This window comes from Electrophorus electricus, chromosome 8 (assembly GCF_041902795.1).
Source record: "Electrophorus electricus isolate QZ-2024a chromosome 8, ASM4190279v1, whole genome shotgun sequence".
Taxonomy (NCBI): Eukaryota; Metazoa; Chordata; class Actinopteri; order Gymnotiformes; family Gymnotidae; genus Electrophorus; species Electrophorus electricus.
The window spans coordinates 30,550,675-30,574,870 of record NC_137504.1 but is presented as its reverse complement, the minus strand read 5'-3'; the positions used below and the strand labels follow the sequence as shown (position 1 = coordinate 30,574,870).

At 36.8% G+C, this 24,196-nt stretch overlaps 1 protein-coding gene across 1 annotated transcript; it reads right to left on the bottom strand.

The window, feature by feature from the left end:
* Positions 1–10,747: 10,747 nt before the first annotated feature.
* LOC145659040 (cytolytic toxin-beta-like) lies at positions 10,748–23,824 on the bottom strand. Its single transcript, XM_081719810.1, has 4 exons — positions 23,718–23,824; positions 11,797–11,897; positions 11,197–11,478; positions 10,748–11,019 (listed from the first exon to the last, which is right to left on the bottom strand). The coding sequence occupies exons 1-4, from the start codon at positions 23,822–23,824 to the stop codon at positions 10,748–10,750; spliced, it is 762 nt and encodes a 253-aa protein (XP_081575936.1).
* Positions 23,825–24,196: the final 372 nt, after the last annotated feature.

Genomic DNA, 24,196 nt, shown 5'->3' with positions numbered 1-24,196 from the left:
TATATATAATATATATATATAAAATTCATGTAGCAGTTGAATGTTTAGGTGTGTGGACGTTAGCATTTGTATGTTTGTGTTTTCTTTAATTTTTATCAAATTTAATCTTTTTTTTCAATGGCTCATGCCTGTATGCTGCCCTTCCTTTTGAGCTCACACCTTGCAATGTCTCACTTTCTTTCTAAATTTTACATGCATCACTGATCATTTCTTGTTCACTATCACTATGTGATACATATTTGATAACACATATTTGACACATTTTTGGAAAAACATATCTCTTACATAAACGCGCACATATTTATGAAAATACACAATTTCTAGCCTTTTCAATAAGAATTAAACAAGCAGTTACTCACCACACCTGCTCTTTGCTGTGACAGTGAAAGAATACAGGAGGCTACCACTTATAGTCTGAATCTCAAAAGCTATAACACACTTTCATTTTCACTTTAACGCTCTCACTGCACCACTGTTTCCTTTTTAGGAAACAGCTCTGGACTGTGTCCTCTGACCATGGACCCATGTTTCAGTGATTGCTATGCTCAGGCTGAATGTTCAGAATAAACCAGTATTGTGCAGGGCAAAAATAAAAATGAAGTACATAAAATTCAATCTCACATGCGGCGGCATACGTGGGCTGGTTTATGTTATGTCCATGTTTCTCTCACATTTCGTTTGTGTGTGTCTGCGCCTCACTTATGTGGTGTGTATTAAACATCAGTATTCATACCACCGGTGTGACTAGTGTGACATCAAGAAGAGAGTGAAGCACAAATGCAAACCAAAACGATTCTCATTAATGTTGATACGGTTAACCTGTTCTGTCGTTCTGTTCTGTTCTCTCTTCTCCAATTTAGGTTCAGAACAAGTGAAGAACGTAGTTGTCATTCAAAAATTCAAAGCACTCAGCAGACAAGGAGAGTCAGAATGAGGGTGATAGAGAAAATTAGAAACTAATCTATTGACACCAACAAGGTATACAACAAAGGAGTTTCCTTGAGAACAACCATCATTATTTATTAATATCTGCTGAACCATCACTTTGCACATACAATTATTTATGATCTAACCTGTGCTTTTTATAAAATTATGCCCAGGGCCTATATGGGGTCTAGGCCTGTTAGCTTTAATATCTAGGCCTTGGAGCTTTTTACATTATTTAGCTTTAATGTATGTTCAGACATAGTGTCACGTGTCTCAGTCATTCCCCTGAGACAGATAAAAAAAAAAAAAACTCCAAAGAATACAGAAAGCTTTCACTTTCATTCTTAATTTCAAGTGCACCACTGTTCAGCACTCTCTAACCGTATTATTGGCTGTGTTTTTTCAGTACTGAATTATCTTCCTTACCTCTTATCGTCATGATTAGTCCCTCCCAGCTTCTGTGTTCCATTTTCCCTGTCTTGTATATTTCAGTTCTATTCCGTAGTTTCGTTTTCTACACTCCTCGTTTAATTTTCCACACCTGTCCCTCCTTCATGTATGTAAACCCTGTCATGTGCGCTGTGTCTTGGCTGTTCATTGTTATGTTCTTCGTGTTTGATGCATTAGGCTCATTGTTAGGTTGTACTGAATGTTGGTTTGTACGTCGTGTATCTTAGCTCCGAGTTTTCCTAGCATCATTTGTTATAGCCTGATTCCCCTGTTTGCCTTCTTGTACTTTTGTTTTGATCATAGATCCCCGTAAGCTCAGTGTTGGCTCTGTGACTCTGGACTACGACTATGATTCTGGATTTGCCTTTAATAAATCTCTCTCTTCTCCGCACATGCATTTGCCTCCTTACCACTCAACGTTATACTTATCTTTACAGTCACATTGGTCAAGCATATCGAGCTTCAGTGTAACTTTCAGAAAGCTTCAAGCTATCACTAGCATAGGTCTACTACTAGAAAGCAAGGCATTTATTGTTCTGATGATTTATAAAGGTCATTATCTTAATTTCGGTTCAAACGGGATATAGTTTACTTTCTACTGCACTTTGTTTGTTCAGGTTACAGTTAAGATTTCACCAGGAACAGTTTTAACCACACAAACAATTTAATTATCAGCACAAGCTTGCATAATCTCGGACCATGGGTGTAACTTTGCTTTAAAAAGTGCTGGGGACAAGAACTTGGCTGCCCCTCATGTTTGCCATTTAAGAAATCAAATCCTCGGCTTAACAGATTCACTGAAGATAAATCAGCACTGGGATCCTGTATCTCCAGTCCAGTTCAGCGCTGCATTTTACAACGCTCTGTAATTTGACTGTAGTTTGTATGCACTGATTGCTGCAAATGATCAAAGGCACCAGCATAACATATAGTTTTAAAAAAGTACTATTATACTCCTCCATTAGGTTTCAAATAAATAAGGCTACAGCAAATATTAAGTTTAACTCTAGTTTAATCCAAAGAAAATGCAGGTAAACAAAGGCAATTTATATCTAACACTTGGTACTGAATTCTATTACACACATGCTTGTGTATGAATGAAAAAAAATGCTTTGGCTAAGGCTTTTACTTATCAGTAATAAGAAAGAGGATTAACTACAACCACACTGACCTAAATAGCTTTTTAAATGTTCACAAAATCCTTGAGTAGAGGTTCTCTGAAATAACACATCCACTGTTGGATGTGACCACTTGTTATGCCACAAATTATAACTCCTCCAGTGGTAATCTCACCATAAACTATATCACATCTGCACAGTGATCACTCCCTGCCTCGTGTCCTCATGTCAAAGTCCTTGTCTGTGTGAACACTCCCTATGTCTCCCTTGATTAGCATCAACTGTTTGCATATGTTCTACTATTTATCCGGTTATCTCCTGCTGTCAGAGTGTGCATTACTTCTTAGATTGCTCATGTCCTTGACTTCACATTTGCCCTCAACTTCCTTACAGTTGTTGGGTTCTGCTTTTGTCCACCACATACTTGCACACTGCAGTAACAGACTACACATAACTTTCAATGTGATTATTCCTTTGACATTACCAACCATTTAATAAAATTCATTGGGACGTGTACACTGCTAAGAAAGACAATTGAAAAGTTATCTGACTCATGTTTGAACGTCAGTGTTGTTAAGTGATGACAAAGTATTAAAAAAGTATATTAAGAACACAAGTTAATTTCAAGAGGTGCAAAGAATAACTTGACAGCACAGACCCACCAAGTGCTAATAAAATAAATGATTCTACTTTTTTAAAATCTAGCAATCTGTTGTCTGAGTATCTAAAAACAAAATACAGTTAATTTATTAGTGGTCAAAATATGCATATATTGAATTCAAAGTAACAGTTAAGAGTGTACACATGGGATTAACTTGAATGTAGGCAACACATGGAGGTATACAATAGTACGCAAATTCCAAATGCACAAAGAGATTCTGATTAAGAAGGTACAGGTGTGACAGGGTGGAAAGTTGCTACACATTGATAGAATGCGTACCAGCCCCAAAAGCTCCTGAGCAGGCCACAGACCATGATTGACTATGAGGATGACCCCTCGGTCAGGGTGTGAGCTCATCTGCAGGGACTCAGTGGGAAATCAAGGATGATGCAGGTCAATACCCCTCCCAATCCAGCAGGACACCATGCTGATGACTAGAACTGAGCTCACAGACAGAGCTGTAGAGATGAAGAGATGGTTCGATCTTGTTTTTAGTGCAGAACAGAATCAAGTTGTTGGTGTTTTCCCAGACCTACTCACTGGCTTTTAATGAATAATAAATAATTATTAACTAATAATTGTAATAATAATAATAATAGTCAAGTGTTTAATCATACAAACATACCCATAAGCACATGTTAATGGCATAGAATAACTTTTACATATATAGTATATATTTAATATATCTATTATATAAGTGGTGCTACAGGCAGGAATGTGCAGGAATTGTGAGTATCTAACTGAACAGTTTAATGAAACAAGCAAAAATGAACCCATACATAAAAGTGTATTAACAGGAACAAAAGAAAGCCAATGTAACATTCACAATGACTGACAAATCGCCACAAAACACAAAGGTTTTATAAAGAGCATAACATAATGGCATAACAACCCCCACGTAGTGTGGCAAATGAAAAAACACACAACACCTGGCATGGTAAAAGACAAAAGATGGAACATAAATGCAAAGCCACATAACGGAGGTTACCAGCAGGAGAGACATCATTACAGGTGGAATTTCCTAGCATAGTTGAGCTGAACAACCTTTCATTTTATTTTAATTAATTAGCATTTTATTTTGAGTCTAAAGTTTTCTGCTTTAGATATGAAAACAGAATACATCATAAAGTACACCAAAAACCATTAAATATTTAACACGGGGAGGCTTGGCACAGATGAGCCGTGTGACACACAACAAAGTTTACTGATAAACACTGAAGACAACATAGCGCTTAGGCTATTGCAAGGTCAAACACTGACAATATTCACATTTAAACAAAAGACATGTACTCACATACTAACAACCCCCCCCCCCCCCCCACACACACACACACAGGGAGATGTTTGGGAAGAGGGGCCGTCCTGTGACAAAATACAATATAGAATAATTAATAAAAATAAATAAAACAGTGAACTTCAATTTATTTCTTGGATTGAACTTGGAATCTGGATTTATAGATACCAGCAGAGCTTGTATTCATAATACATAATAATTGTGAACATTTCTTTTTCTATCTTTTGTGAGTACCTATAGCACAGCCTTTCAGATATTTATGACATACCCCTTCCTGGTCTGCATAATTTTCCTGCTTTTTTGTATGGATGAGCTGAACAAGTCTCATCTACAAAGTGTATCAGTAGTGCGTAACCTCTCAGTTTTTGAAATTGAGTCTTTAACACGTTACATCAACAATTACCAACGACACTGCACACACTGACGAGGGTTTAAATACACAGACAGGACGAGGTGCAGGTGTGTGCAGGCGTGGCCACAAACGAGCATCCTCCCCCTGCACCTGGCGGGCCAAACCATGTGACTTGCAGAGGCGAGCATTCTGTGACACATATATATGTGTGTGTTTTGGGGTATGTCTAACATTTGTGGGGCACGTGCAGTGATATGTTATATGGAATTCAAGTGCAAGACATAGCACTATTATTTAGTGCGACTATTTAGTGTTGGTATCCACTAGAATTGTTAGTTTTTCACTTTTAAAGCCAAGAGTGGAAACACTCTGCTTCAACAAGGATGAAAAAGGATGAAGTTTTTTTTCATAAACTCTAGTGATTCTGTTGCTCATTGTTATTCTTGCAATTTATAAAACAGATTACGCTAGTTCTACTATAATTTCCCAAATATACAGTGTGTTCCATTAGTATGTCATTCCAGAGGATCACCTGTGCCACTGACGATGTTGATGGAAATATCCAGCTCCACAATATCCCAATTGATTGAGCTAGAAAAAATGGTAAACAAAGTTTTAGACTGTAATGTCCAAATTCAATCCATTCATGGCAGGAAAAAAAAAAAAATTCTGTTTCCTGAATTGAACTTCAGCTCTATTTCTCATAGAACCTCAATTCTGTTGAACACAGTTCTAAACCTTCAAACTTTAAGTAACTTTGTCCGACCTGCTTTAAGGACACTGACAAAAAATTAATTAATCAAATGATTTATGCTAATATCATCAGTGATTGTTTCCTTTAAGAATGAAGCTTCAGCTCTAGTTTGCTGGTAGCTGCAACAGCAATAACATTCTAATATGAATATAAAAATAAAACTACCAGTACTTGTGGAGAGTTTGACTTACATGACTTTGGATTTTCCACCTAGAAGTGGAAAAGGGAAAATACCAGAACTATTACTGATGCTTAAAAAAGACACAAACATGTTTATGGTCTTCTTTTAGTTATAAAGCCCCTGTCAGTGTTTGATTTTATTGCTGCATAGAATTTACTGCATTCAGCAGCTGTACTGAATATGCTTGTGCAGTAAAGCTGTTTTCATCCAAAAGCAAAATTTGCAAGATTTTAACACCTTCCTAAAAGTTACCAAGTAATTGAACTACTACTTCACTTGATATGAACAGATCAGTGTAAGACAGTTCAGTTGGGTAGAATGCTTGATATTCTACAGTGCTTAGACAAGGTAACGTTAGAAAAATCTACAGCACACTGTTATAAGGTCACTTCATTACTGGGAAAGAATTTGATCACCCATAATGCACTCAGTGTGATTGGGACATAAATCCTCAAATACTCTCAAAACCAGCTCTATTGCTATGTGAGCATTCCTTGTTTTGGCAGTGGACATATTTCAAAGAAGAAACAAACATTTGATTATGGTACAAAGTAGAGACAATATATACTTAAAAAAAAAAAAAAAAAAAAAAAAAAAATATATATATATATATATATATATATATATATATATATATATATATATATATATATATATATATATATATATATATATATATATATATATCACAAACCTCCTAACCAATGATATCAAAATAAAAGTTTTGGTAGCCACTTAACAAGGCATCCATGATTCGACAGCAGATATACAACAGTTTATGTTATTAGGTCAGTTAGAGAGGGTCACCTGCAAAGGGTTAAAAATAACTATGGCTTAATGATGTCACTCCCTAAAACATAAAACTTCTATTAAAAAAAAGAAAGAAAAAAATTACCTGACATTCCAGATGCTTTTTAACTCTGGATAGTGCTTCATTATTTCTCTGACATTGCAGCAGTCCCTGATCCTCATGGAACAGACAGTCCACTGTGATCATGTTCTCCCTGGATACCCATCTGCTGCTGTCTGGTACAATGCTGTCTGGGTCAAATGTTTGATGGAGCATCACCAAAATTGCAGGTTTTGACTCTATATTAAAGAACGAAACAGATAATCTGTCTTGATAACATCAGATTGTCCAAACCTTACATGTCAAATAACCAAATGAGAACATAACATAATAAATATATATTTCATTCATGATTATATATAAAGGCTCCAGAATCATTACAGAATGTTACCTGATACTCCATTACGTTCATGCAGAGCTGCTTCTTTGTCAGTTCCAGCTTGTGAAACCACAGAGCAGAAAACCAGAATGAAATCAAATTCCTCCTTTCTTGACACTTTCATTAGAGCTGGTATTTGTTCATGGAGCTTTGTTGTGAAATCTTTATGGGCTTTTAGGGTCTTTACTCTTAGAATCATTGTTTGTGTGTGTGTGTGTGTGTGTGTGTGTGTGTGTGTGTGTGTGTGTGTGTGTGTGTGTGTGTGTGTGTGTGTGTGTATATATATGTCCTGTAATAAATATGCTTTATGCGGTGCAAATGTGTCATGAGGTTCCAGCTTCTGTGGTTTCCCTGTCCTGTGTTTTTTTAGTTCTGTTCCATAGTTTTGTTTTCTCCTCCCCTTGTTTGATTTTCCACACGTGTCCCTCATTTCTAGTATTAAGTTCATGTATTTAAACCCTGTCTGGATCCCAGTGATTTGCTGTTCATTTGAATGGTTGTATGTTTATTTCGTATGGTTGTGTTGGTTGTGTTGGTACTCCGTGTAGCCCTTAGTTTTCTCTAGCCTTAGTTATAGCTTGCTTTCCCATTTGGCTTCATGTGTGTTTATTTTGTTTGCTCATGTACCCCCGTACTCGATGTGTTGGCTCTTTGACCCTGGACTGCCTTTATGACTCTGATTTTGGATTTGCCTTGAATAAATCTCGCTCTTCTCTGCGCATGCGTCTGCCTCCTTACCATTCATCATTACAAAATGAAAATATATAATACTTATATAAATTAATGGTTTATTTCCTGAGGTTCACTGTACCTTGAATCTTCAGTTTGCAAGATGAGGCTTTTACTTGAAGTAAAAAAACATGTTGATTATCCGGGTGTTTCACTGTATACACTTGTTTATAATTATCATGAAGCATTGCTATTTTTAAAATGCAAGGAAAATTATCTAAAAGAAAGACTATCTTCCAGGGAGTAAATAGTTTGGGTCAATTATTTCTGCTTTTATTTTTGTTACATATCACTTGTGCCTGATTCCTGTTCTCTTGTTTCAGACATTCCATTATTTTTATTGTCTTGACTTGGTTTTTACTCATCATCTTGTTCTTGTCTGTTTTTTAATGTTTAAAGGCTGCATTTCTCTTCTGAGCTTTTACCTTTTTCCTATGGTGATTCTTTCCAACAAAAAAGTAGATGTCCATGATGAGCAGATGTCCATGATGCCCACCCAGGTGTACTTGTAAGTAAATAAAAACATCAATTTCCTAAACCTTGGTCCCAATTTCTGGATTTGTCTTCATATAACAATACATAAATTTCTGGTTATATGAGTATCGTTATACATTATTAGTCTCTTAATATTAATAATAATTATTATTTGTGTTGTTATTATTATTATTATTATTATTATTATTATTATTATTTCATCTCATGAGTTTGTGAATTCAACATGTACATGTACAATTAATAGTCTTTTTTGTCTTATATGAAAACAAATTAGCGATAGGTATGTATGTATAGGAAATATATAGGTTTATATGGGGTTCTATATTTTATATGAATTTCAGCTAATGTGAGGAGTCTTGGTAGATATTGTATTGATCATTTATGGCCGGCCTTACTCTATACATAAAAAAATATGTAGACTTAATAAACTGCTTAGCTGATTTACGATTTAGTTTATGTAGCGCTGTTTCAATGTCTGTTCCAACACTTCAAACAACACAGCAGAAAACCAGAATAGCATCAGCGACCTCCACTGCAGACACCTCCCTTAGATTTGATATTTGTTCATGGAGGATCCTCAGAAAGTCCAAATGACAAATCAGAGTGTTGTCAGACAAAAGGCAGAAATAACTGGACATTTGTTGAATAGGCTGAATTATGCAAATGTCACTCTCCATTCTGTAGTCTTGATTTCCTACTACTTTACATTTAACTTCATATGCAGTGTCTGATGTTAAATCATTCAGTGTGACTGTATCTTCATTTGGTTGCACAGAATGATATATCCACTCATCCTGTTGCGTCATCTTGTACAATACTTCTTCTGCAACAGAACATGAAAGACCCAGCTCAACTGTGACAGTGTTGTCTTTGATATGTCTAATAATTAGTTTTGGTGGAGGAACAAAGCAAACAGCTTGATCAGATCCATTTTCACAGAGCAGAATGCAGGAACCGGGGTGAAGCTGATGATCCTTTGATGTAACCAAGAATTTTGTTGTCAGATTATTGCATGATTTCATCAGGTTTTCAAATATCTTAAAATGTTCCCTCATAGTTTTTCTGATGTCATCTGTCATCCAAGTCTGCTGCTGGCAGTCAGGACCAGACATCTCAGGAGTTTTCCTCTTCAGAAAAGTTTCTTGCTGAGAGAGCAATGGATCTGGCTGTCCAAGTCTTGTGAATGTGTAACAAACCACATTATTAATTTTACAGTCTGTCAAGACTACAGCCAATTTCTCATTTATTTCAGTTCCATTTTTCTAAAATGGAGAAAGGCACATACAGTTTTAAATTCCTGTTCTTTGAACTCTAGTCACTGGCTGATGGCACTGTTGTTGAAAGGAGACTTCTTATGAAGATCAAGAGACTGTCTTTCTTCTTTTTTACATGCTTGGATAGATAAGATCAGGGAATCATGTTTGTCCTTAAAATCTTGCACATATTCTAGATAACCCTGTAGCATGGTTTGGATCTTCTTCTGCAACGGCACTAAAGCTGTTTGATTAGTGTCCTTTAGGAGCTCTCTGCATTTCCCTTCAGCTTCCCTTAAATTATCAATGACTACCTGTGTAGCCCTGATTAGGTCCTTGTCTATAACTCTAAGACAGAGCACATCACTTTCAACTGTGTAGCCCAACTTGCCCACTGATACACATTTAATCTCATAAACAGTGCTGTATTCCAGATCAATCAGAGTAATGTGATCTTGATTCTTCAGTACAGGCTGAACATTCCATTGCTCCTGTTGTTGGATTCTGTATAATTAGTCTGGTCTCCACTGTGGCAGAACATGAGGGGCCCTACTTTATTGTCACACTGTTATCTGTCAGGCAGTCAATAATTGGACAGTCTGGTTTTGATGGAGGAAGAAAATGCAGAGCTTCATCAGATCCATTTTCACAGAGAAGAATGCAGGAACCTGGATGATTATCCACTTGTTTTGACACAGCAATGAGTTTTGTGTGATTATACTGATCTCTTGTGTGTTTTCTGTAATGTTTTAAAGTGACACAAGTTGTTCTTCATGATCTTTTTAATGTCTGCAGACAGCCATGATTTGTGTTTGGAACCAGATTCAGATGGCTTATTGGTTTCCTTCTTTTCTGAGGGTCTTAAGTATTTCTTTTGTTTGTATAAGACACTGTCTGGCTCGTGCAGAGATGTGAAAGTGTAACAAACTAAATTCTCTACTTCCATATCCATTAGTAGACTGTCTAGATCATTATTAATGTCTGCTTCATCCAGTTGCTTAAGTAGAGCTTTAATTGTTTTAGATTCATTTTTTTTTGTCTTCTATCCACTGCTGAAGATCCTTGGTTTTAAAAGGAGACTCTTCATGGCCATGCAGAAGACCTGTCACAGCACTAATGTCTGTTTTACCTCCACGAACATTTGGCAGCAGGTGTCCAAGTTTTGTCATGAAATCCACTTTGTAATGACAGCAGTTCTTCTTAAAGTCCAGCACTTGATCTTGAAATGCTGTGAATGATTTTGTCACTGTATCTTCTAGAAGGTCTCCACATTTCATTTCTGTGATATTTAAAGTCTCAATTACTCACTCCAATGCTCTGATGATCTCTGTGCTGATGTTTCGCTCAGGTTTGGGTGCTCTCGAGTCTACTTTCACAAGAGGGTAAAGCCACACTTTGAGAGGTACTGCATATTCTGCATTCTCTCCAAGCATTTTGGATAGATCTGTGTAAACCTTTATGGCATCTTTGAAAGTGTTTGGGTTAGAGGACAACTTCAAATCACCATAAAATGTACAATTCAATTTTTCAGGTGCCATCCTTTCATTTTGAGTCATGGTTAATGTTGCCTGTGAACCTGCAGAAACACCCTTGAGTTTATCAAATACAATCTTTAAGTCTCCATTTACATCTCGTTTCTTCACATCTGAAGAAACCTATCTATCAAACACAAAGTAGGCATTAGCTCCATATAGCACTGCTGTAACCACATGTGTTGCTATATTATTATCAAAGACAGAACAGTGAGCCACACTTCCCAAATGATCCATTGTCAACTGTGCAAACTTGGTGTTTGAACAATAGTGCAGGGTCAACCCCTCTTGTCTAAAAGATTTCTTTGTATCCTTGAAATACTTAGCTGCTCCATTTAAATGAATTAGTCCAGCCAAAACATTCAATTTGAGACCACCTTCAACCTTTAGATTGTTACATTTTTCTTCATTGGAGTCCACCATTGTGACTTGGAATTCTGTATTATGCTGAGGACAAACATCTGTGCTGTTTGTCAATTGTTCATGATCCCAAAGTGTGATTCCTGTGATCGGTCAGAAAGAATAAATTATGTTGTCTTCATTTCAAAGTTATCTTGTCAAAATACACCATAAGAATTTTAAGATAAAGAGTCATTTTATTGTCATTTCTCAGTACAAGTAAAAAAAACAACAAAATGCAGTCTTCACATATACCAAATATTGTCAAATATGCTATAATTCTAGATTCATGCCTGTAGTGTTTTAACTACATATTTTCAAAAGACATTGTCAGTTCACATGTTGGCTCACTACAAAAACATTACTATCTGTTTTGAGGAGAGGGAGTATGCGTTGAGTAAAACATTGCTGTTGGGTAATACCTGGTACTAGTGCATCCTTTCGGCTGTCATAGAGCATTCCCAGCTGGAAGGGTCTCCCCAGGGTGACAATTTCTAATGTATCCTCTCCTGTAAAAGTCATCCTTAAAACAGAGCACCATGGGAAAAAGAAAATACAATTAAGACACCTCATTATTGGTGTTTACTTTGTTTAGGACAAAGTAACTAATTAATTAATAAACTCTTTTAAAATGTAGATACTGGTACCATTATGTATGTTCTCATTTTACCACATATCAAATTGTACAAGGACTCAAACATGGTTCTCTGATTTTTATTTCCTAAATTTATGTGCAGTTCAGAACTTGTGCAGTCCAGCAATGGTGCTTTGGTTTTGTTCTTTAAGTGTTTCATCTCAAAAAGACTGATATTTTATGATACTGTTGATATAAAATATATTATAATCTCTTTTGCATTATAATTATGCATATTACTTCAAAAGTCATTAGAAATGTCTTCTTGGCTTTTCTTTTGCCTTCTTTTTTTTGGGGTAACTTGCATTCAATACAGAAGGACGAATGGAAGGTGGCACAGGTCTGCTTCTATCCAAGAAGTAATGTTTCATACCCTTTGTGCTGTCCCAGCTTCACAATTCATAATTTGAATTCCACATTGGAACAATATCCTTCAGCACTAAACTTCACATTAGTGTAACAAACAGTCACATATCATATATGGATCCCCCTGGATCTATAGCTAACTTCATAGAAGGTCTGGACATCTTTAAAAGTTCTTTCCCAACAAACAGAACCCCCGTCACTGTCCTCTCACTCTTCATCTTTGCTTCAGACCAACAGTAACGCTTATACCTCATTCCAGTGTTCCCATCTATTGCTTTGAACTTCAGTCACTTTCCTCCTAGAAAGCAGGACAAGAGCCAGCTTTCACCTGGTACACCTGATTCGACAGTAATCCTTCTCCAGTACTCAGAGCATCACTTAGATCACTTAGAGTTACACTCTTCCTCCCTGATCTTCCCATTAATACAACCTGCTCTCTCTTTATATCATTCACACCATTCCTCCTCCATTCCTTGCTTATAAGCTGCTTCTGCCCAAAATGTCATACTTAGATGTCTACTTAGATCTTTCTTCTGCATTTGTGACCTTTGTGATGGGATGAACCCTACTTGAATGTAGCACAGTGATGTGGTCAGGGTCCAGGTGTACAGGTTTGTGAATTACATTCCTTAGCTCCCTCTCCCTCACAAATATTTGGTCTCAGAAACACCCTCTTCACTGTCCAGTAATACTCTGCCAACACAGAGGGGCACCACTTTCCTTGGTGCCAATTTTCCATAGGCCTACCATACATAATGAGGTGTGAGTGTAATCAGTTCTAAACTATTTGTTCTATGTAGACAGCTAAAAGCAATTTGGTAGATCATATTTGTTAAATGCGATACATGTAGATGTAAATATAATGGGTAAAAAAAAACAACAACTGAAAACATTTGTATTCTGCATGCTAAAATCCATAATAAACAGCTGTTTTCTTTGCTCAGGGTTTGTCATTCTTAGCTCATGTGTTCATGTGTTATGTTTAAGCTGAGATGTTTCATATTGGCTAAATATTGTGCATATAACATAAGACACAAGTATCGCATTGGACTTGGTGATCACTTCATGATTAATACAGTCACTTTGTGATTAATACAGATTAATACATTAATACAGGGAATATTCCAAGTTCTTGCCAAAGGTAACTTACTAGACATCTTACTGTTTGTTATTTGCCTTGAAATTAGGTGACCGATTATCCAAAGCAGCTAGTTAGATATCCTATGTTGCCTAGCTACCAACAGAGCCTGCATTTGGTCAAAAGAAATTTAAATGTATGAAATCAATAACAAATCTTAATGTTTATAACCTTGAAACCATTATAATCTTTATAATATTGAAAATATGCCTCAGAATGGGGCAAGCATCAGTTCAGATGCTTTTTCTAATGCTTGTAGTTTATAGCTATGTAGGTAGTTAGCATATTAGGAGAGTGCACCCATTTCACACACAGATATGTGATCCCTAAAGAAAAGAATATATTGCGAGCTGCTTTTCATAAATGTCATTTAAGTCTCACGCTGTAAAACGTGCCTATCCGCTGTTCATTGTCGGTCTACTGTCCACTGGTTTAACTTACTAAAGCAAAGTGTTGGCACTCAATGATCACCTTTAGGGTTTCACTAACCCTCCCACACTAGACAGGTTGTGTACAAAAATTAAAAATTATTTTTAAAATGTAGCTGTAGGAACGTTGACGAGTATAGCAGAGTAAAAATACATTTTTGACCTCGCAAATGTACTTGAGTAAAAGGAATAACCAAATATTAAAAGTACAATTTGGTCCAAAAAGTACTTAAGTAAATGTTGCGGAGTAAATGTAGCATGTTACTACATTTTTCTAACTTTCAAGGTAAAATGGAAAAGGAATTAAGGTAACTGTCTCATAAATCTGTTGTTGATAGTTGATAATGTGCTTATTTTTGGCTACATGTTATAACATTGTATGTGATCCAGGATTGGACACCATAAATTAGGTAAGAATGATCTTTGTTTTTTTGTTTAAGTATCTTTGTCAGTGGTGAATCAGCCATAGAAACCCAACTGCTGTCTAGTTAGCAAAAATAATATTAATATGCATGAATGTGGTTCATGGCTGGTATTTTTAATTTTTGTTAGATGATCATTTACTACATTGCAGAACTTGTGATTTTTATGAGTTGAGATTGAATTAACTGTTAAAAAAAGTTAAAAACTGTAATCAGTGTGGTGTCCATTACATTAGTACATTTGTACATTAGCACAAACCACACTTTTTGGTTTTGTTACTCAGATTTCATATTCTTCCTGTACTTCCTTTTGTAATCAGAATGATTAAGCCTTTAAGGCATTTTAATGTTTAGCAGGCAAGTGCTATCCCTTTTGCATTTTGAAGAATTTTACTCAGCTTTCTCTGTTTGTTTTTTCTTCTTTTCTGTATTTGCTATTATCTTGTTTTTGTTTGGTTTCTGGTTTAATCATGTCTTTATCAAGTGAACAGTTCATTTAAATCATTTAAATTTAACCTTCTGTGCACTTTACTGAAGTTTGGAAATAATGAACTGCATTACTGTGTGAGTGTGTGTTGTGATATACTTTTGAAGCCAGTAGATATTAGAATTCTAACTCTTGTTTTTCTTTTTGTGCAGGTACAAGAGTTGCCACCATTTGTGGATAATCACACATTGAGATAATCATTCTAAGTTGATTTGTACAGATCAATTACCTTATCTAAAGCCCAACTTCATGCAGGTGTGCTGTTTTTATTGTTCATAAAGAATTATATTTCATTGCACATTTTATAAGAGAGATATTAAATAAACCAGTTAATGAATTCTGCAGAATCTTCCATCTCTGTTTGTCTTTCATTTAGTTGGAAGACTTGTGTGGGAAGTATTGTTGCTTCTAATGTTATATCATAAGGCTAACTGATTAATTCCCAGGGTGGCATGGTTATTAACTTTGTACTTTTTTTATGTAAATTGGAGGCACTCTCTTGTCTTGCTAGAACATGACATTGTGGCAGTGGTTTGCATCCTACCTACAGAAGGCATCATATTGGGTGAAATAGAAGGGTTCTCTGCACCATGCAAGCTCTCCACAGACATACAATAAGGGGTATGATCTCTCTATACTTGCTCTCTAGGTGAGGCAATATCCTCACATGCCTTGTTTTCCACTCATTCTTTCCTTACAGAAGTAGTTGGTAAGATTGAGGATAGAGTTTCTTGAATATTCTACCAGGCCCTTCATCCTTCTTTTCCTCTGCATTCCAGCCCTGTATTCAACCTATGTGGTTGCTGCCAAGACTAGGATCCTGGGTTGGGGGGGTGGGGGTTAACTTTCACATCAGGACATAGTGATTGTTTTAGCAAATATGTCAATGTGACCCACACAAACTGTGAAGGAAGATAATCCAGTGAAATAATTAAGACATTCAGATTTGGCTCCCCTTTCTACATCAGTGGGGGACTCATTAGAAGTATGCCAATTTTGTTTGTCTTTATGAAATGCGGAATGAAGACACTCCTCATCAGCACTTTTGTTTTGCTCCCTCCCTGCCTAAGTCACAGTTAAGAGTAATCATTATCGGGAATGCACCCCTGGTTGGTATCTCACAACCTTAAAGGGACATCCTGCCAACCTACAGCAAATATTTGAAGAGGAAAAATCTCTACACCACTATTAATTTTTATTAGTGGGTAAACATTCCTCTATATCCTTGTAGATGATTCAAAATATAGATCCACTTCAGTATTCAAGCTTCATGTGTTCTCCAAAATCACTCTACTACTGCATTCCCTTCACTGGGATTTAAGATGCTATAAAGCAAAAAAATTGGATTGGTCCTCCATATATTTGAAAGCACTGCTAAAAGGCTGCACCACATCATGTACCCTTCAAACCACAAGTGCAACTCAACCACCACCCCTCAAAAGATGAGGAAGACGCCCCACAACTATGTCATTTTTCAACTGCTGACCAATTTTTTCCTATTCTCAAAACCCAGAGGGAGTTTCTTGAGAATTAAATTGACTATAGATCTAAACAAACATGGTGGATAACTCTCTCAATTTCTGTCCAACTCCTTTCTTTGTCGCTTCTGTTATGTTTTACAGTATACCTTATACAGACATTCATGCATACATTGCCACAACACAACAGGTTTATCCTCCTTTACTGTAACCCACTTAGTTATTGATTTGGTCACCATGCTTACAACTTCTTCTGTACACACTGACAAGTTCCATTCAGCTCAGGACTCATTCAGCTGATGGTCTTTCAGGAATGATGCCAACAGTGTGTGCCAGGTATAACAATCTCTAGCTGCTTCTTGCTAACGTAATACTTGTGAACACAGTATATTTTTCATGTAAGTTGGATATTAGCCTTACTAAGAAAGCTAGTTGAACTGAGTTATGGTCATAATTGCTATAGTTCTATGCTAGAAATAGTACACTCCTGATTTTCTTCTGTTCTAGCCAGCGACTGCACAGAATGTGCAGACATAGGCCGAGGAAAACTCTTGCTTACAGAAATCACATGCTACACTCTATCTGAGAACATGCAGTTTGGTTATTATGATTATTTTTAATGGAGGGTGGGAGGGAGGGTGGGTAGGCAATAATCTATTGGGTAAAGAGAGATATTTTCAAAATTGTAATGAAGTACACAATGCTTTTAGAGAAATGGGACAGAGGTCCTTCAACGGTGCAAGCAAAGTGCTTCTGAATTAGCAGTAGGAGAAACCAGTTTATATATGTAAAAGTGGATGTTTAAATCATAGCATTAATTCCATAGGGTTCGAAGGTTCCAAGAGTGTTATGTGAATTGATGTACTGACTTGATTAATTAGCAGTTTAGTGTTTTATATCCCACCATTACAATAACCCTGTTCTGCCTGCTTGTTTGTTGTATGCACACCATGTTAAAAGCAGTGCTGTTGAAAATAAAGATCTGCTGCTGTAGCGGAAAATATTTTCTGCATATTCTCTACCACTGACACTACAATATACTGTGTGCATCCCTACTTCCAGGGGTGTGGGACAGCAGGTACATGTGGACTTGATTATCCTGGGACCTCCTTTGGTGGGAGGGGGCTTCCAATAGCCTCAGAAATAATTTGAATTTGATTTCTAATTTTTATACTTTCTGTTATCATAGAGGTTAATAACACCATATTTTGTCTTCCATGACAGGTTTGTTACAAGCAAAAGGGGTATGATCCTCCAGCACACAGATCTAATACCTAACTTCTATGTTGTTCACTATAGAGCCATTATCAGACGTGGTTGAAAAAACAAAATCAGCATATGAGAAAATTAAAGCAGTGGAAAGAGAGAGCTAGCAAAAAGATAGCAGGCAGGTTCTGGCCCATTTCTTTCAGAAAACAGGTGTGTCTGTACTGTGCCAAACAATACGTCGTACTAGTGAGTAGCTACATTTGCAGTAATTTTATTTAAAAAGGAGGTAAAGGAGCAACAAGTAATTTTTAATAGTTCATAGTAACATTGTTTCTGCTGTCATAACCAAACAAAATTAACCAGCCTAGCAACTATCTAGTAAAACAAGCTCTGTTAGTTCCAGAAATGGGTACCTCTCCCTTCTTTGGTGTTTAACATGTAAATGCATACCAACCAACCTCATATAGAAACAACTTTATAAATGCATTACATTTTTTTCTATTTCTGGTTTTACAGAAGGGAGGGGTGGAGGAGGTGAAATTGGTGCCACATATCTTCCTGCTTCCAATAGTTATGATGAAATGCCACTTTTAGAAAAACAACACAATGTATCATTAGGTATGTTGGTAATATCAGCCTAATCTAATTGCCTAGCTACAGCTCATCATTTCAAAATGTACTTACAAAATTTACTTTAATTTTTACTACAGGAAGTAATGTTGCAAATCATTTTAATATGTTTATTGAAAATGAAAAGTAAACTGTAATCTATTACATTTTGAAAGATAGTTCCCCCAGCATTCGCTATCGGTATCCATGATAGCTTCATCTTTAATGAAGATCAGTTGCTTCTTGTCAACGATTCTACAGAATTTTAATTCCATGTTTTGTTTCTGAGCCTTGTGTTTATTATATATTATTGATTCTGCATCGTGTTTTTAAAGCAATCACGACAGCCACAGCCTTTCTTTACTGCATTTAAGGAAGCAATCACAGCCCTTTTGCTTTTGAAAAGGTCATACCACAAAGATTCACAGTGGTAGAGAGTTAGGGGGAGGAGGACGCATGTGCCAGGCTAGTCTCTCCTGTTCTGTGGATTCACTTCATGTGTCCAAGAAAGGTTTCGAGCTCCTGCACAATCCACTGTCAGCCTGGAAATGACTCTGTGGTTACCGTGAGTTACTGTGTGTCACCGGCCTGGGGCAGAGTTAGTTGCGGGCCCTCTGCACTCTAGCACAGCAGACTTTGTGAGCATGGCTGTCCTGCATGGCTAGTGAGAAAAGTGTCACTGAGAGACAATCATCCTATTCTAAGTTATAGTTAATATCAGTTAGTTACTGTAATGTTACTGTAAAGATCAGGAAATATGTTTCTAATTCTGATATTTATACCAGTGAGATTTGGCTGTGTAAATACAGAACAAAATAGGCAGTTATTGGGAATAGGTATGTTGAAGGGAGGGTGGGTCAAAGCAGTTTTCCAAAAGTATTCCAACCATGAATACAAGGGGACACTACCCAGGGCTATGTTTATACTCAGTAAATCATATGCATCCTGTTAGAAGGAGCCTAGTAAAACTCACTATTATTTATTTCTTACAGTCTCAATTTAATGTTTCTAAATAATATAAGTCTTATTTTCAAGAAGTGCATGTTTTTCTCTAGGCTAAGCAAAAACATAACTGGATAATGTGACAGTGACGGCACAGAAGGAGCAAGAGGCAACGTTGCAATGAAGAGGTTTTTATTGTCCGTGGTTCCAAGACTGCAAAGCAGTGAGAAAAAGGCAAACTAAGTACATGATGAAGTCAGCATTGATGCTGCTCAAGTGTACGGGTCAACGGTCCACTAATGCGCAGCGTTGACTTTAGGTACCTGCGGGCTTAAATAACAAAACAGGGAAATAAGGATCAAGTGCACTGGGTTAGTAAGCGGATGATTGTGAGTGCAGCAGGTGTGTGGTGTGGTGTGGTCCTGGGCAGGAGTGGGCATGTCCCTCCTGCTGGATGACTGTCCTACTGTGACAGATAAGAAAAATATTAGATATTAACATTTATTTATATTAAGCTGATAAATAGCATTTAAGCACATACAATATACATACTATAAATGCAATCTTGGCTGTAAGTTTCATCCCAGGAAACAAGTCATTGCTAAACTCACCCATCATCTCTTTACATATTATTGAGCTTATCTTTTACATTTTTTAATCAAAAAGTGGTCCTAGGTAAGTCTATGAGTGCAAACCACACCTCCATTCCAGACCCCACCCACATTCATAAATCATATTGGTATAAAAAGAATTATATTACTTCAAAGTAATTCACAATCCATTTCACATTTATCAGTACAGTCCTGCACTGAAAGCAGGAAGCTGCTGTTTTGACATGGCTGAACATTTGAACAGGACTGAACATAACTGCTCTCAGTGGAAAGGCAATCTGTCCTTTTAAAATCAGCCACTTAATATAAGTTAATCCTCGTGATGTAATAGTTTCAGGGTAGTCTTCTGGGTGACAGTATACTTCTACTTACTGATTTAAACAAAACAGATATTCAATCAACAATGCAAATGACTATAGAATTCACACATTAACAAAAGGGTTGATAATTCATACTCAAATATATTTATATAACAGAATGTTTTTCAATAATTATATCTAAACATGTATGTGTTTTGCTGAACACAGGTGATGAATCCACTATTGTGCACACAAAAAAATGATAAGACAGGAATTTTCCCTCACTCATTCTGACTCTTACGAAGAGGATTTTTCATCTCTCTTGGGGGAATTACTGAGACTGGTTAAAATATGTTATTATATTTTCTTTTTCAGTAATTTACTTTTCAGTCATTTGAATTTAATGTACTATTTAAAATTACCTTGGTTAATGAGCATTTAAGGGGAGAGAATGTGGTAAAATCAGAATATATTTACATTTACATTTATGGCATTTAGCAGATGCTCTTATCCACAGCAACTTACAAAAGTGCTTCGTCATTTACTCAGAGTACATCCTAGCCAGTACAGTAGGTTAGAGTCCAATATACCAACGATCTAGAATGCTGTAGAAATACAGGGATCAATGCTGATACCTAGAATTGCAAAATACCTAAGCTCTATCTCAGACAACAATAAGTGCAATAAACAAGTCCTAGAGTTTGTTAGTCAACAAAGGAGCAGACAACATCAGTGTAATAAACAATACCCTACAATAAGTACTAGTTTCAGTTAGTCAACATAGGGTCAGTGGTCATTTAAATATTTTACAAATAGATGGGTCTTCAGTCTGTGTTTGAAGATTGCAAGGGACTCTGCTGTCTGGACATTGTTTCCACCATCTAGGATCCAGGAAAGAGAACAGTCTCGAGGCTTGTCTTTCATGAGACTTGAAGCATGGAATTTCAAGCTGAGCTGTACTTGAGGTTCGAAGTGCTCGAGCTACGGATTGGGCGTTGACCATTGACATCATGTATGGAGGGGTTGGTCCATTTTTAGCTTTGTAGGCAAGCATCAAGGTTTTACATCTGATGCGTGCAGCTACTGGAAGCCAATGAAGGAAGCACAGCGGTGGACTGACATGTGAACTTCGGAAGACTGAAGACCAGTCATGTTTCTGCATTCTGGACAAGTTGGAGAAGTCCGATGGCTCTTAGAGGAAGACCAGCAAGTAGTGAGTTACAGTAGTCTAGCATTGAGATTACATTACTTTGAGAATATATGTTTTTATATTTTGGGTGTTTAAGATCGACACAAACAATTAAAATATTAATGTTACATTAAAATGTTAATTAATTGATTTTCCTGTACCTTATAGCTTGTTACAGGGAATTGGTACTTTGTAATAGAGTTTATTATTGTTATTGTGCTGTGTGGGATCTTTTCATCATTGTAGGGTGTAGAATTATTCTCATTCTTGTAAGGTACATCTTGCCTACACCTGTGAAGTGACCTGTGTGGGATCTTTTTCATCTTTGTAAGGTATAGCTTGCTTACATCTGTGAGAAGACTGGCAACACTAAGAGCGAAGGCATGAGAGGTTGCTGTTTCTGCACACCATGTGACACTATGTCTGAACATACATTAAAGCTGAATAAGGTAGAGAGGTCCAAGGCCTAGATATTAAAGCCACCAGGCCTAGACCCCATATAGGCCCTGGGCATAATTAAAAAAAAATAATTCCCACAACTTGGACCATACATAATAGTATGTGAAAAGTGGTGAAAAATCCAGCTAGGGGGACACGCCTAGACAAGTGTACACGCACATGCACAGCGACACATGCACACCCCACTCATCCTCAAAGCCACTCCCCCAATCCCAATCACCAACTATCAGGCAGGTATACCACATAATTTTTTAAAAAGTATTAATAGTTCAAAATCTAACTGCAGCTGCAATCCAAATGAAATTAAGCTGTGTTACTAGCAGATAATAAACAAATGAATTGTTGCTTATCACAGGCGAAGAATGTGAAAGGAAGCAGGGACGCAGGTCTCCAACTGAAATCTTTGATGAAAGTAAAGAAAACGAAACCGAACAAAAAAAAGTGTAATAACTACAGCAAGAGCCAGGTGATATAACAATGACCGACAACAGCCATGAAAGTATACAGATCGTAAATAGAACAAAACATAATAGCATAATAACCCCCAGGTGGTGTGAATACTGATGTTTAATACACACCACTTAAGCGAGCCGTGGACAAACATAGGCACAACTTAAACGAGTCCACGTGTAAGACTGGATTTTATTTCTTTGATTATTATTTTTGCCATGCACTATAACGGTTAATTTCGAACATTCAGCCTGAACATACAAGTCACTGAAACATGGACACATGGTCAGAGCACGCAGTCCAGGGCTGTTTTCTAAAAGGGAAACACTGGTGCAGTGAGAGGGTTAAATGGAAAATGAAAGTGTGGTGCACATTGACACCTGATAGACTCCGGTACTCTTTCACAGTCACAGCAAAGAGCAGGTGTGGTAAGTAATGGCTCCTTTAATTCTTATTGAAAGGCTACAAATGTTTTCCTTCTCTGCTTTCAGAGCTGGATGTGTTGTTGAACAAATAAATGGTGTATCTTTTTTTCATTTGTATGAGCAGCAAATGAATGAATACTGAGTCTTTAAATGTGTATGAGCTTAAAGAACAGCCTGCTCAAATAAAAATATGAAACCATCTGAACAAAGATCAAGATCCAACTACCACTGAGCACAAAACTGCCTATAATACAACTAAACATATATCTATGTGATTTCTGCATTCACAGTGGTTAAATCTGGTCTGACTCAGCATGTAAGGCTGCAGATCTTCCCTATAGAGCCAGATTCTTGTAGAACCAGAGAAAATTTGTATGAACAGGTCGCTGATCACCAGTATAAAATATGGACATTTTCAAATAAATTGGAAGGTAATTGGTTCAGTTCTAGAAGGATTTATTTATTTTATTTTATTTTTTAAATATGTGTCAAATATGTGTTATCATAGTGATAGTGAAAGAGAAGTGATCAGTGATGCATGTAAGATTTGTAACAAAAGTGTGATGTTGCAAGACGTGAGTACAAAAGTAAGGGCAGTATACAGTTTGAACTAACTGAACACGCTTCAAAGTGACATCGAAAGTAACTGAAATGTAAGGGTGCAGTAAGTGAAGCAAATCACTTTAATTAGTAGATAAGTAGTTTTTATACTGTCTTTTTAAATGATAATATGTATCATCATAGTTATAGTGAAGGTGAAAACCGTGATGTATTTCAAATTTAGCACGAAAGTGAAAGCTTCCTGTTAACTCCTTATTAACTCAACCTGACCACCATAATCAGAATAAGACCGATATAATCAGATGTCAATCAGCTGTGACTAAATTACACTATGTTCTAAATGTCAGTCCAGTGGGTTGCATGTTTTCTGTGAGATCTTGGTTTTGATCTTTTTTTAACATCAATGATGGGATAAGAGTTTTTTAGACATCAGACAACCTCTCTCAGGTCACCCAGCTGCGAGTGATCAGTCCCCATCTTATGTTCCAGTAGAATGAGGCCTTTTCTGCTGCCTCACTGCTGGGTGTGAGTAGGCCTTACAAAGAGACTGTAGGCGTTATACAGAGATCACAGGCCTTAGAGACAAAGCTGTAGAGCTACAGCTTTACTCTTTACTCTTCCACCAAATATGTGTACTTTGCTTGGTTAATTCCATCGGCCTCTTCCATCCTCTTCTCACAGGACACAGTGAGCTCCAGCATGACCTCCTGCTTTGATGTTTCCAGCACATTGTCTGGTCTCATGGTGGTTTCTGTGAAGCTCTCTGGAAATCTGAGTTGCTTCCCCAGATTGACCCTTAACTTCTAGCCCTGTGCTGTTTCAAAGACCCCTACAGCTGCTTGACTGGGTTTGGGGCTCCTCCCCTGATGTGACAAATGCTACTTCCTATCTTAATAAAAATCAAAATCTTTAGCAACCAAAACGAAACAATGACGCTGTCATGCATTCGGAAAAATACTTGGCTTACTTGAGTTACAATGATAAATTAAAACTCACCTTAAGTTCAAGTAACTCATTTCATAGATATATATTGTTAAGTTGCAGTTCCCTGTCATTCTAAACTACTAATCTTTGTCACTAAGAAATATATAGTTTTGTTTTTTTTGTTTGTTTTT

Coding starts and splice junctions, on each gene's coding strand:
- LOC145659040 (XM_081719810.1), bottom strand. CDS start 23,824: ATGAGACCAGACAATGTGCTGGAAACATCAAAGCAGGAGGTCATGCTG. Junction 11,479..11,796: donor AAAGGATGCACTAGTACCAG/GTATTACCCAAC, acceptor GACCGATCACAG/GAATCACACTTTGGGATCAT. Junction 11,020..11,196: donor GACAATGGATCATTTGGGAA/GTGTGGCTCACT, acceptor GTGTTTCTGCAG/GTTCACAGGCAACATTAACC.